The sequence below is a fragment of the Accipiter gentilis genome, chromosome 5, assembly GCF_929443795.1.
Source record: "Accipiter gentilis chromosome 5, bAccGen1.1, whole genome shotgun sequence".
NCBI classification, from domain to species: domain Eukaryota; kingdom Metazoa; phylum Chordata; class Aves; order Accipitriformes; family Accipitridae; genus Astur; species Astur gentilis.
Genome location: NC_064884.1, coordinates 36761663 through 36774566, shown reverse-complemented (window position 1 = coordinate 36774566; position 12904 = coordinate 36761663). Strand labels below are relative to the sequence as shown.

The 12904-nt window shown below is 44.8% G+C and overlaps 1 protein-coding gene across 1 annotated transcript in view; it reads right to left on the bottom strand.

The window, feature by feature from the left end:
* The window catches only part of IGF2R (insulin like growth factor 2 receptor), a 60578-nt gene extending 47845 nt beyond the window's left edge, over nt 1-12733 (bottom strand). Inside the window, exons 1-2 of the mRNA XM_049801628.1 lie at nt 12530-12733; nt 4563-4696 (exon numbers count right to left, since the gene is read on the bottom strand). Of these exons, the coding sequence (XP_049657585.1) occupies nt 4563-4696; nt 12530-12696 (301 nt within the window). The 5' untranslated portion in view covers nt 12697-12733. The remainder of the gene's footprint in view (nt 1-4562; nt 4697-12529) is intronic.
* Between the last annotated feature and the right edge of the window lie 171 nt (nt 12734-12904).

Below are 12904 nucleotides of genomic sequence, written 5' to 3'. Positions count from 1 at the left end.
CCTATTTTGGTTAGCGTTAAACACCAAGCCCTTTTAGATCCAGCATGCTAAGTCCAGCCTGTCCATTTTTGATAGGTAGGTTTTCTTTCTGCAAAGAGTTGGGGTTGAACTATAAAGAATGCTATAAAATGTGAGTATTGATCAGCTTCCCCCCTTCCACTTTTGTTGATGTCTACACTAGGGAGAAAGCAAGTAAAATCTGTAATCCCTGCAGATAGCAACTTTGCACCTAGGCCAAATGTTGTTTCATCTTAAAAACACACTTGCTGGAACTTTGCCCTACCTGTTACCTCCTCACTCAAGGCAAGCAAAACTACACTACACCCAAGTAATACAGTCTTCAGAGCAAAAGGAGCAGAAGTAAGCAAACCGGGCATGAAGAAGCTACAAGAACCTCAAAAATATACTGTTGAAATGCGGCAGAGAGAAAGCAACTATAGCCACCAAACTTGGAGGTAAAGCTGAAATGGTGGCAATCAGAATGGAAACTTGATGCTAATGCACACAGCATCCCCTCAGTAGCTCAGGGCTCTTCTATTCATCCTGCATATGCTCACACTAACTGTGTTACAGGAAGGTACATTAAGATGCTCATACCTAAGCAGCCATTCACAGCATCCCCTGTATAACCAGGGCAACAGATATTACAGACCATTCAATAACCCTCTGCCTTCTCAAGGGAAGGTAAGGCTGGAGACATGTCAGCATGCATATGTGCAGGGTATGTGCCAGGCTGAGAACCTGCAACAGTGAAGCACATCACCACCGCTGTGGTTCAGTGCCACCTTCCAGGCACCTGGAGGCTGTCAGTGGTTTCTGGCTTTTATATTTCCTGACAGTCTTATCTAAAGGCTATCTTCGGGTTTTAAGACTTCCAGCACTGATGCTGGGAAAGGTGCCATGCAGGTCTCTTAGACCCAAGAGCTACATACTACTTTGAGAGCTACTTATCACATCATTGCTTAGAAGATGCTGGCAAAGTGTCCTCTTTTCTTCCCTAGCTTAGGAGAAGGAAGCCAACACAACTTTCTAGGCAAGAGCTGTGTATAGTAACAATATGCACACATGATTAAAAACTCTCCAGTTATAAATGTATACAGTTACAAGCCCCAACTTAACAGAGAACTTATGGCAGCACCATCTGAGGACTCACCTCAACGCTCCGTAAGCAGTAGTTTTTCTCTCAACTCTAAGAATACACTACATTGCACTAAAGGCACTTGTGAGGCGACTCCAATTTCCTCAGTTAAAGTGATACTCAAGAAAAATCAAGTAAAGACAGTACATCTTGTTTACTACAGGCCAATATGCATGCTCTCTTCCCCCTTGCATGCTTAGAACTAGTTAGGGAACTTGCTAGAAGTTTTAGCAAGAACCTCTTCAGTGGCACATGACTTGTCCCATCCCTGCTCACAGAGCAAGTAGTCTCATGAGCCATCAGTTTCCCATGAGCTTCCTTCCAGAGCACCAGTTCTGCAACCACCTTTACCATAACATCAAGCTCCTTCTTCAATGATCACTCACATTTCTTCATGACTTTAGAGATGTGTTCCTTCCACAAACTAACACACTACAAATCAGCTAGTACAGCTCACAAAAATTAGCATCAGATAGTTCATATTACACAGCTGTACTAAATCTGTATCAAAGGCACTGTCCACAACACCTTTTGCTCACTGACTCCATCTGTTCAGCTGTTTGGAAGGAGAAAGGCAATTATGGAAGACATTCGATCAGTCGTCCAGAAGAAGGGGGCATTTAGGTGGCAGCTATCATTTCATGTCCAGTCCTTCTACTGCAGCTGGACAAAGTGTACATTTCACCACTCGGGTTAACAAACAGTTAGAGTAATATTTCTGCTTTTAATTTTAGTAGTAGTCCAGCTAAATGGCACACGAGTCACTAGGTGTCACACTAAGTTAAATAAGTACCACATCATTTCCATCTTCGCTGATGTTTAAGAATAAGCATTTGCCTCCACCCTGAAAACTTCTAAGGTCAATCAATAAAGCTGAAGAGCTTTTTCTAGGAGAGGCCTTTGGGGTCCCAACATCAACCCTGGTACATCACACTGACACACAGTTAACATTAGCTGCAAGGCTTCTCTTGGATACAGAATTACTGCCACAGAGCATAGAGCCTTACCAGCTATCAAAGCTAGGAGCAACAAGCAGAACCAATCCTACAGCTGTCACCCCTTGCATAGCTGATATTTAAAAATAAAACTATTGTTTGCAATGATTATTTTTTTTTCTGAAAGGATGAAAGAGGAGATCTGATTAAGCCCATATTTGAAGAAAGCTTACAACTTAGCAAATTTTATCAGCTGGCAGGTTGCCCTTCTTCCATGCAAATCAAAGCCCTTCAGCTGCACTCAGCTTTGGCATACAGGTAATCTCATGTCAGCTGGATTGCTTGAAGACAAGTATGTGGTTTAGCTGTTTTAGGTAACTGGAATCTAGACTGGGAGTCTACAGCCGCCTAGACCTGGATCAAAGAGATTCTTCTTTTCTCATTAAGAGTGATTTATATTTTTTTTTGACAAGCAAGAAGCTTGATGACCCATTAGCATTATCTCAACTCTGTGATGGTACTGAAGCTCCAATGAAACTAGAGGCAGTACAATGAAGCACAGCAGGCATCACTCGTAAGTCTCAGACTACCCATGAACAAGTACAAAACTTAGAAAATTTGACCAATAAAACAATGCAAAATTCAATGTTGATGTTAACTGCACTTCCTTGATTTCTTAATTTATTGCAGGATGGTTAAAAACATATCTTTCTTGAAGAGGATTTGTGGCTTAACCCTGGAGAGTCAGTTCAAACAGCTTCTGCAAGACCAAGTTATGATTGTTGCTAAATCCTCTTCCCACCCAGTAGCAGTCAGGCAACAAAACACTCAAGGTTTGCATACACCAGAATATTTGATACTGCTCATGGTCATCACCCAGTTCTGTTCTCCCTTCCTCTTTCCACAAGAAGCATGGAACAAAACCTACACAAGCCTCTAGGTCTCACACTTCCCTTAAGAGAACAGGCTTCCTCAAGCTCACTCAACCTGCCACATTCCAGTCTCGCTCAAAAAAAGCATGTTAAAACAGATGCCCAGACACTACTTCCTTTTCTAATCCACGGGCAACCAAAGCCTCAAATGCATATGAGTTGAGATGCACAGCAGCAGGAAACAAAATTCTTGCTGTACATTTTAGGAATAAAACACATTAACAGCATCAAGCGGTCTTAGATGTCACGCTCCTCAGAATAGAGGACGCTACTACATGCAATTGCAGTCTGAACTCAAAGGCAACATAACCAGTCATCCTAGCAAACTCTGGAGCTTGGATATACTGTACTACATAAAAAAGACACATGCAGCCATGAACAGAGATACACTTTTATTCATGTACACAGTGATTTTATAAGCCTGGGTCACAATGCTAGCGGTTTGTTTGAAAAGCACTGATTGACCACAGTCTGAATCTCCAGTTAATGGAGAGGGTTGGAGAGAACGGAGTCTGACTAGCATCTGCATACAGGTGAGAATCACCTTCCTCCTCACCATTTTCCAGCAGTTCGAGCTCAAACACTTTTACTGAAGACTCATAGCTTCTGATAAGAGCTGTCTGCCAAAGGAACAAAAGATTGGCAAGCATGTAAAATTCAAACTTCAGATCTGCAGGTACTAAGAGTCAGTCTGAAGAGATACTACCTTTCAGAAGGCTATTCCTTTATTCTATTAGAAGTAACAGTCAGCTATCAGAAAACCTCTTAATCAGTATTCCTACATTATTGTTTCATTAGCTGAAGCACAGAAGCAACCTTGAAAGTGACAAGCATCCATGAAAATAAGCACACAAATAAATACTGTTCAGAGCACAAGGTGCTTCTGACCGATGAAATCATGTGCAAGCATGTGTATAGGAATATGCCAGTTTCGTATTTAGAACAGCATGCACAAGTCCACCACTCCTCAGAATGCCAAGGACATCTGTGAACTACTGAAGCAGCCACCAGATTTGACGTGTAACTGAAAACAGAGGACTGCTTGTAATTGACTTCCTTTCTGTGTGTAACAACTTAAAGACAACATCCTAGAAGCTTAGCAATACTCCAAGATTGCATTACAGAGAGTAACCTGACTCTGAACAAAGAGCTGATATTACATCAGGCTAGGTTGTGGTATCATTTAGAGCTGTAACTTAAGCTTTATCCTGTGTACAGTACCAAGCTCCAAACAAGGCTGTGCACAGTGCATATCCTGCCACACAGGTAGATGCACTTATTTCTACTTGAGATAGCCTTGCAAATTTTCACACTAGATTACAGTTAACTAAACCATAAGATAAGTTTCACTGTCCTGTGAAGTGATTAGCTGCAATCAGATCATGTTTTCCTAAATCTCCCCAGTAAATCCACAACAGGAAAAAGTTTTACACTGTTCTGAGAAGAAAAAAAAAAAAAAAATAATCTTTGCTAACATGTCAAAGTTTGCAATAGTTATAAGACCATCCATTAACATGTCTCTGAACTACTTATGAGGAAAGACACTTGTTTACCTACCTACGGACAGATATGCCTTCTTATTGATGTTGTATGCACAGACTGCACTTGATCTTCCACACTCTTCAACGCCAAAACACAAGTTTATTTTATAAAGCACATGTCTGTCTGCATCAATTGCTTCCCACGTGTAACTGAAAAGAAAAAAAAAAGGTTGTCAGTTGGTATTCGTATTGTCTGCACTGCCATCTTCTAGGCACCAGTCCCTGAAATAACAAAGTTATAAAGCTAAGAGCACCACTAATTCGAGTTTCGTATTCGTGTTCTACAGCTGTAAATACCACAAATAATTGTTATTGTGTCAGGGCCAAGAACAAAACAGATTTAACCACTTCAGGAGCATATATCGGGTCCATTTTTGCCTTTCTTGAACACCCAACCACCCGTTCTTCCTCGTCAGATCTCTGCGAAGGCCACTCTAGGTATATCACAGGTAGTGAACCTTTTCCCTTGAGAGCCTGATAAACTCAAACATCCTTGGCAGGCTGCACACTACTGCACTTTAGGAATACCCAGCAGTAACAGCGGCAGAAGTGCTAAGCCTAAGTAGAAGAGAGCAGCCAGTCTCATCCCGCCTGCCAGCAGCAGAGCCACCCAGCTTCAGGGTCAAAACTGGGGTTGAGATTCTTGCAGCATTCAGACGGAAAGATGCTAATAACACTTACTAGGACCTAGCTGCACCTTTATGCATTTTTTATATATTTCAATATTGAAAGGACAGTTTCTGAAGGGTGATGTCAGAAGCTGGGAAGCAAGCAGAGCTATCCACGAGAAACTCAGTGACACCAGCTTGCCATAGCCATATCAGAAAGTCAGCTGTCTAAACACTGATAATGGAACATGAAGCTCTGGTTAAATACAATGGGGAATAAATCAGAGCAACAGAAGAAGAAAATCAAATGCAGTGCGGTTCTGAGGTAGAGCAAGGATTCGTGCAGCGAGATGTGGTCAGCCGCATGACACAGCGCCATGCAGTTCCGAGGCCGGCCCAGGTCAGCTACTTTGGAGTCAGGAGCTCTTTAGACAGCCTGGCTTACTAAGCACGGTGCTCCGGCCAAGCCCTGTTAAAAGGCAGAGCTCAGTAAACATTTGCCGTCAGCTCGGCTCAGCCACACCTCTTCTGGTGCTGGCAGCCTGCATCCTCTGGACGGTATTGATTTTTGCAACATAAGAGATTCCCTTCTGTCCCAAGTGGAAGCTTCAGTACGATTTAATACAGAGTCATCACATCAGAAAACTGAGGACAGCACAGTGCCTTTATTAGGTATTCCAGTTATGTACAACTCACACAGGGTTTAATGCATCTGACCCGTAGAAGCATTTGTCTTAGTCTACAGATTAGTACCAAATCCAGCGAGGGAGTTCAACTCTGCTCTCTCAGCTATCAAGAAATTAAAAGTTGACCAGAAGCTTCACCCATAAGGTTTGTTTGCCTTAATCTCTAGCTCATAGGTGTTGCACCACTTGACATTATCATACCCCAGATCCCCCTCCCAGGAGGAAAACCCATTCTTTTTCCACTTCTGAAGCCAAATCCTTCAGAGAGGAAGAGACAACGGCAGTTTAGCTATTTTACTCCAGATTTTGAGTCCTCCGAGAACTTCTCTCAAATCCAGTGCAACTGAACTCTAATCAAAGAGCCAGCAGTAAGATACCACATACTTTTCCATGTAATTACTGACTACAGGGTTCTTGGCTTCCCTGTACTACAACAGCCTTAATTTCAGTCTACTAATGGCTGGAACAAGTTAGGGACAACTACAAGAGTTCTCCCTGCAAACTGAAAAAAAAAAGTTATATCCTAATTATATTAGGATATAAAGGCTCAACTATAATAATAGAAGGCTCAAAAAAATAACTTACCAGGTAGTGACTCATACCTAAAATACCAACAAAATTACTTTTTAATCAGATTCAAGGATTGTGTCTCAATCCTAGACAAATACTTGCCATTACTCTTTCCTCATAAGCAGAGAGAGCTGACATTTTACATTCATACTGATTAGTGCACTGAGCCAGTTTCTTGCATTTCTGAAGTGGATAAAGACAATCACGATGCATGATGATGATGAGAATTAAGCTACAGTACAGAATAAACAAAGTTCAGGAATGCAAGACAGCTTGACAACACACAATCACACACACACACAAATTTAGAAGAACCTGACTTTACCTTCAACGGCTCTGAAAACAGCAAGAGATTAAGACTACAGCTATTTTCACCTCCAGGAGAAAATGCATTTCAATCAAAATACAGTTTCTTCACAATGAAGCCCCAGAAAGTTATTGGCATTTCACTGAAAAATTCCTCAAGGGTTTCCAGTACCCTTTTTTGACTGGTTTTGTAAGACGACAAAAAGTTAACATATAATACTATGACACGAAGTTTTTGATCAAGCTAGAGTGTTCTTCAGTATGTTCTTTTTTTTAAGAAAACTTGCAAATTAAAATCGGTTTGTGAACTGAACGAGTATCTAAGTCCTTCACACAACAGAATTATCATTCTATGAGAGATGAAGGGTTTTTCTTTCCCAGTCCCATGTTATGAAACAGAGGAAACCAACATCTTTAAGTCAGTTCACCCACATGCCAGAAGCAAGAGAGAAACAAGATGAACAGCTTACAGAACAGAAGCAAAGCAGTCACTGAAGCTAGCCCTTCCCTCCACCCTTTCACAGGCCCCTGGACAGGGAAGGCTGAGGAATCCTTCAAAACAGTCCACAGAAAGGAAATATGAAATCCCACATTTAATCATGGTCCAAACCACAACTGCAGTGGCACACAAAAATGAAAATCTAATGCAGTTTCACAGTAATATTACTTTCAAGGAAGTTCAAGGGATTTTTTTTTTTTTTTTTTTTTAATAGGTGGGAGGAGCAGGGCAGGATTTATCCACTGGAAGTAACAGCAGGCTGGATGTAGCCTAAGCAGCTGTTCTCATCAGAGATATGCAAAATACACTTTCACAGTAAAAGTAAGAATTATTTCTCTCACAAGTAAGACTCCTGGCATTAAGTCAGTGCCTGGGAATAGTTTCAAGTTGCACATGCTCTACTTTCCAATAAGATACAAGCTGATGTCTCCGCTGCATCCCATAATGGAAACAATCTGTTGGCAATCACATCACCCACCCTGACCATGGCTGAGGCACACGGACCAGCTTCCTCCAGCTGCTCGGCACCCACCTCCACCAGCACTGATGCCTCACGTAACTACCCCCTCGGCAGGGCCAGCCGACCTTATCTTGTTTGAAGGGCTTAAGATATCCCAGATTCAATGCAACTGAGCTAGTTTATGGAGCTGTTATACCAACAGCTTTAAAAAGCGACAGCCTTGGCCATGGGGTGGGGGGCGACGCCTTGATTAAAACTGTCAAACAGTTATTTTTGCTGGAATCACAACCCGTTTCCAGATAAACCCGAACGTGAACTATCCCCCAGTTAGAGGCCTGAAACATACACCCACATCAATCCCCCCAGGGCAGGTCTCCTCCTCTCCCCTCCCCTGTGAATTGCTGGCCTCAGCACCTGACACAAGCCAGACCCAGGGACTGCCCTCTCTCAAAATTAACTCAGCAAAAACAGCAGGTGCCTGCGCATGTGTGTGGAGAGGGGATTGAGCCCGGCCAGCTCCTGGTCTGGCTCACAGTGGTTTCTGGCCACGCACCAGTGGCAGCAGGGAGGGAGGCCACTGTCGAAAGCAGTTGCGCAAACAAGGTCCAAATGAGTTACTGGGAATAACCTTGCCTGCAGGTCAGCCTTTCCGGCTACATACCTTTGTTTTTGAGACGCTGAAGTGACAGCATGAAAAAGAAAATTAAACTACTTTTCAGCAAGTCGTAAGATCAAAAGAGCGCGCTGCCTTTTTTTGACAAAGCAAAGAAGGAACTCATGGAAAAAAGAACATGAGAAAGGGAAAAGGGATATGAGCATTAGTGAGTCTAGTTTACCTTGCAAATCAGTAGCTCAGGCACTGAAGTCAGACAAGGTGCAGATGGCTAACGGCCGTCACAGCACGTGCGTCCCTGCGCCAGAGCCACTTTGAGGTTTGAGCACTAGTGAACCACTTCAAATGCAACAGAGCACCCGAAACACTATTGCTACCATTCTCATCACCATGCTCAAGTTTTTGATTCTCAAACTCTTACCCAAGGGATGACTGCTAGGAAGAAGAGTACACCCTACTCGAAACAGCTGCAAAGCGTAGTTGCAAAGAAACACGTGTTTACTCTCTGGGGAATGCACTGAAGTGGCTCGTTTTGCTGAAGGGGCGATACACAGACAACCCGGCACAGAGACAAGGCAACCTACAACCACAGAGTTGGAAAGTGGATCCATATGTGCGTCCACATAATTTTGTGCCCAGCAGCTCCTCAGCTGTCAGAACACTGCAGAGATGAAACTAACACCTGAAGGTCTTTATGAGTAGGTTCAGCCAGCATGATCACAGATGGACAAGATCAGGAACAATTTCCAGGATGACCACTTCAAATTTGAAGCTGGCAGCTCAGATCCACTACTTGCCACAAAAATCACTATTAGATGTGGCTAATATTTTAGCACAAATATGTATGGTAAAGAAACTCCTGTGTCAAAGCAAGTTCTCCTTACTGACAATAAGAGCTTGAATGGCAGAAGGTACAAAGCCAATGCTATGCTTCAAGAGTTTTTTAATGCCCTACTCATGCTTAGCTCTGCTCCAGCTTACCCGTCACTTTTTCCAACCATCATGCACAGTGCATGTCTTCAGGCAAGTTCTCTTGCATATGCATCATCCGTAATAGCCTTACGGTTACACCACAAGCTGTTCAGCTTTCTCCATCCGAAAGACATTTGGTGGTTTACAGCGTAACATGAAAGGCATCTACTACATCGTCTTACAGAATGCTTAAGAAAAGGGATAGCAATTTAAAGTTCAAGTACGCAAAAGCTGTAGGAAGCTTATGGGCTGAGAAATCAGATTTAAGCCATTATAATGGCAGCTTCCCAGGCATGTGAAGCAACCATGTGCATATGCAAATAAGTCCAGTAATGACTTATTTATGACATGTCCCACTTAAACATGTCAAAGCACTTAATAGAGCTGAGCAAGTTCACCAAAGGGTCACCTCTCTGTACTCAGCACTTGCTTCTTCACCAAGGCTCAGCTGAACGCTAAACCGAGGGTTTCCAGCAGCACACAAGAGCACAGTTGTGGTTTCACAACAAAGGCTGAAAAGACAGTGTTTGAATGAACAAAACCGTTCGTACAGTCAACTGTAGGAGTTGTGTTGTTAAAAACAGCAACAGTAAATGTAAAGGAGATTTGACTTACAACCCCAAAATCGGAAATTCTGCATAATAGCAGTCCTATGATGTACAGCAGTTTAAACAGTTTTCCTTCCACTCAGGAGTCCAAAAGTTACAGAAGTTATGCATCAACTCCTATCCTTGCACAGCAGACAAAAACATTACCCGTCATCAAATCATCTCTCATCCAGGGCTGATTATCAGGCAAAACAGGAGGCAGAGGAGGCAGTTTGTATTTGCTGCTCTGCCATCACACATGAAACATTTTCTGCAATATTTTTAGAGGGGAAGGGAAGTTTTACAGTAACTTCCCTGATGTTACATGGAAGGTGAACCCAAACTGTCAAGCTTTCTTTTGTTTTTATAGTAGATGAATTTAAAGAACAGTTCACAAAATTAACTCTAACTCCAGAATTTCTTTCTCCTGTGTTACCACATGAAAGATGTGAGGGGAAAGAGACCTAAATGGCTAGTAACTTCCTATATGCAACCAGTTCCCTGTATTTTTTGCCAGGTGCTCATACTGTGGCAATCCTGGAGACACCTCAACATAGAAGATAAAAAGAGAATTCCAATTGCAAGTCACCCGACAGCACAGTCAGCTGTCAGAGCGCACAAGAACAAAAGAGAAAGCATGACAAAACCAGACACTACAAGCCATCACATTCGACAAAGTTTCAGAGAAGGAAAGCTTTTCTTCTTTCCCCAGACTGTCCAAGCATAATAGCAGTAAGGCTACGTGAAACAAGCAGCGAAAACCACTAACTCAAGTTTAAGTAGCCTCATGCCACAGTTCTTGCACAAAACAGTTCTGACAACTTTCCTCCTCCCTGCAAGACAGCTGTCCTAACCTAGGTATCACTCTACCTTTATTTAAAGGGCAGTCAGTACCCCTTCTAATCCCCCAAATTTTCCTTCCTTGCCCTCCTTTTGACATTCACATACCAGCCACAGAAGCTACCGCAGCTTCACCGGCTCCATAAGGCCACGCAAAAGTCAGAACACTGTTTTCTAACAGTTGTAAAACAAATCAAAACCTTGTCTCAAGGCAGTGCAAAAACCAGGTTGGTCAGGGACTTGTCCTGCACACCCATATTGTATCTTTTGGCTGAGACATCAGCCAGTAGTGTAAGTGTTTGTGTTAGCTAACTGCATCATCCCTCACTTGGTAGCTTTTCTGCAACTGTGCCCGAGATGACACTTCACCACCGATTTCCATGGGGTCTTCCCACCTATCAGACTGCAAATTCTTTGGTTTTTTCCTTTACCCATTCTAGATTACCAGGCATAGGTCCTTCAAAGCAGTTTTTCCCACCATGGCAGAACAGTAAGCACATGTTTTTGAAGCAGGCCATCTCAGAAGGAAAACTGCCAATTATGCTATCTATTCACAGTTTATTTTTCATTTACCAGTAACAAAAGGAAACTAGCTTAAGTAATTTGCATCCAAAAAGGGACTGCATGTCTCTCAATGGCAGTCCCAAATATTCTTCTCATCACAGACATACAACAAAACCAAGAGACATTCATAAGACTTAATGCTAGTCTCAAAACAGGAACTGCTTGAGAATCAAGTCATTTAGGGTAGATTTTTTTTTTTTTTTGTAAAAAATTGTTAGTCAGAGATGTTCCCTCCAGAAGCCACACCATAGTTTCTCATTTCTGTGTCAATTCTACAATTAGGGTGGTCATCTGACAAAACCATTTTTTGCCACCCCCATGGGTTAATCTTGCAAGCAAACCTACTTTTTCCCCCTTTTCATCATTTAACAGTATTATTCCCCAGATCCCACCAGGAGGAGAGCCCATTCCCTCCAGTGAGCCATCCTCTGCCCTCAGTGCTACATTCACAGTGTTACATTGGTGTCTGCCCAGTGCTGTTGATTGACACAACGTATTCCTGTAAGTCCCGCTGTATATTCTGGCTAAATGATACAAAAAACAAGACTAGCAAGATATTGTTGCCAGACTAAATCCATGACTGAATTCAGAGCAGGAACATGCCAAAACATGAAGAACAGTGCCATTTCCACATAGCAGTTCTCACTTCTCAAAGCTTTCTTAACTCACCTGCAAGTTACTTAATGGCATTTGGTGATGCCCTTAGTACAAAGAAGACTATCAAGCGATGCCCCTTGCAAACCACTTTGGCTTTTTTCGCTCTACAAACCAGCCATTCTGAGGCAACCCGAACAGCGCCAAGTCTCCTCATCTTCCCATCTGCAAACTTCCTACAGCCGCAGAGTCACACAGCGGGGTCCCACGGGGGACAGCTCCACGCCGCCCGCCCGCTGACACCCCTCGGACCACCCTCCGGAGAGACTCACGCAGCTTCGCTCGCCTCCAGCGGACCCAGACCGAGCTCGGCCTCAAGCCCCGGAACACCCGCCTGCCCCGACGCCTCCCGGCCTGACCCTCACCGGGACGGGCGACCAAAAAGCCCTGCCTGCTCAGGCCGCCGCGGGGACGAGGCCCGCCCCGGCGAGCCCCCGGGCTGAGCTCCCCCACTTCCCGCTCGTTCACACGCGGCCCGGCGGAGGGCAGGAGCGAGAACGGGCACCGGGAGACCCCTCTCGCCCCGCACTCCGCCGGTTACAGCCCTTCCCCGCGGAAAGGCCCTCTCCAGCCGCCGCCTACTCCCGTCCCGTCCAGTCCCACCGGCCGCCCGCCGCTGCCCACCTGCACAGGTCCCGGTAAAAGTCGTTCAGGGCCGCGGCGGCCCCGCCGCCGCCGCCGCCCCCCGGCCGCAGGGGCAGCCACAGGAGGACGAGCAGGAGCGGGGAGAGCGCGGCGGCACGGGGCCGGGACGGCGCCACGCGGGGGGCGGTGGGTGCCGTGGGTGCCATGGGCGCGGGTGGGGCCGGGCCGGGCCGGGCAGACGGACGCGGCTGCCCCGGGACGTCAGGCGGCACCGGCGACCAGCGGTACGTCATGTGACCCCCGTCCGCCCATTCCCCGGTCATGTGACCGCCGTCATGTGCGGGCGCGGCGCTCACGTGACGCGCCCCTTCCCCTGCCGCGCACTGGGTGGAGCCTCCCGCTGCCGCCCCTCCC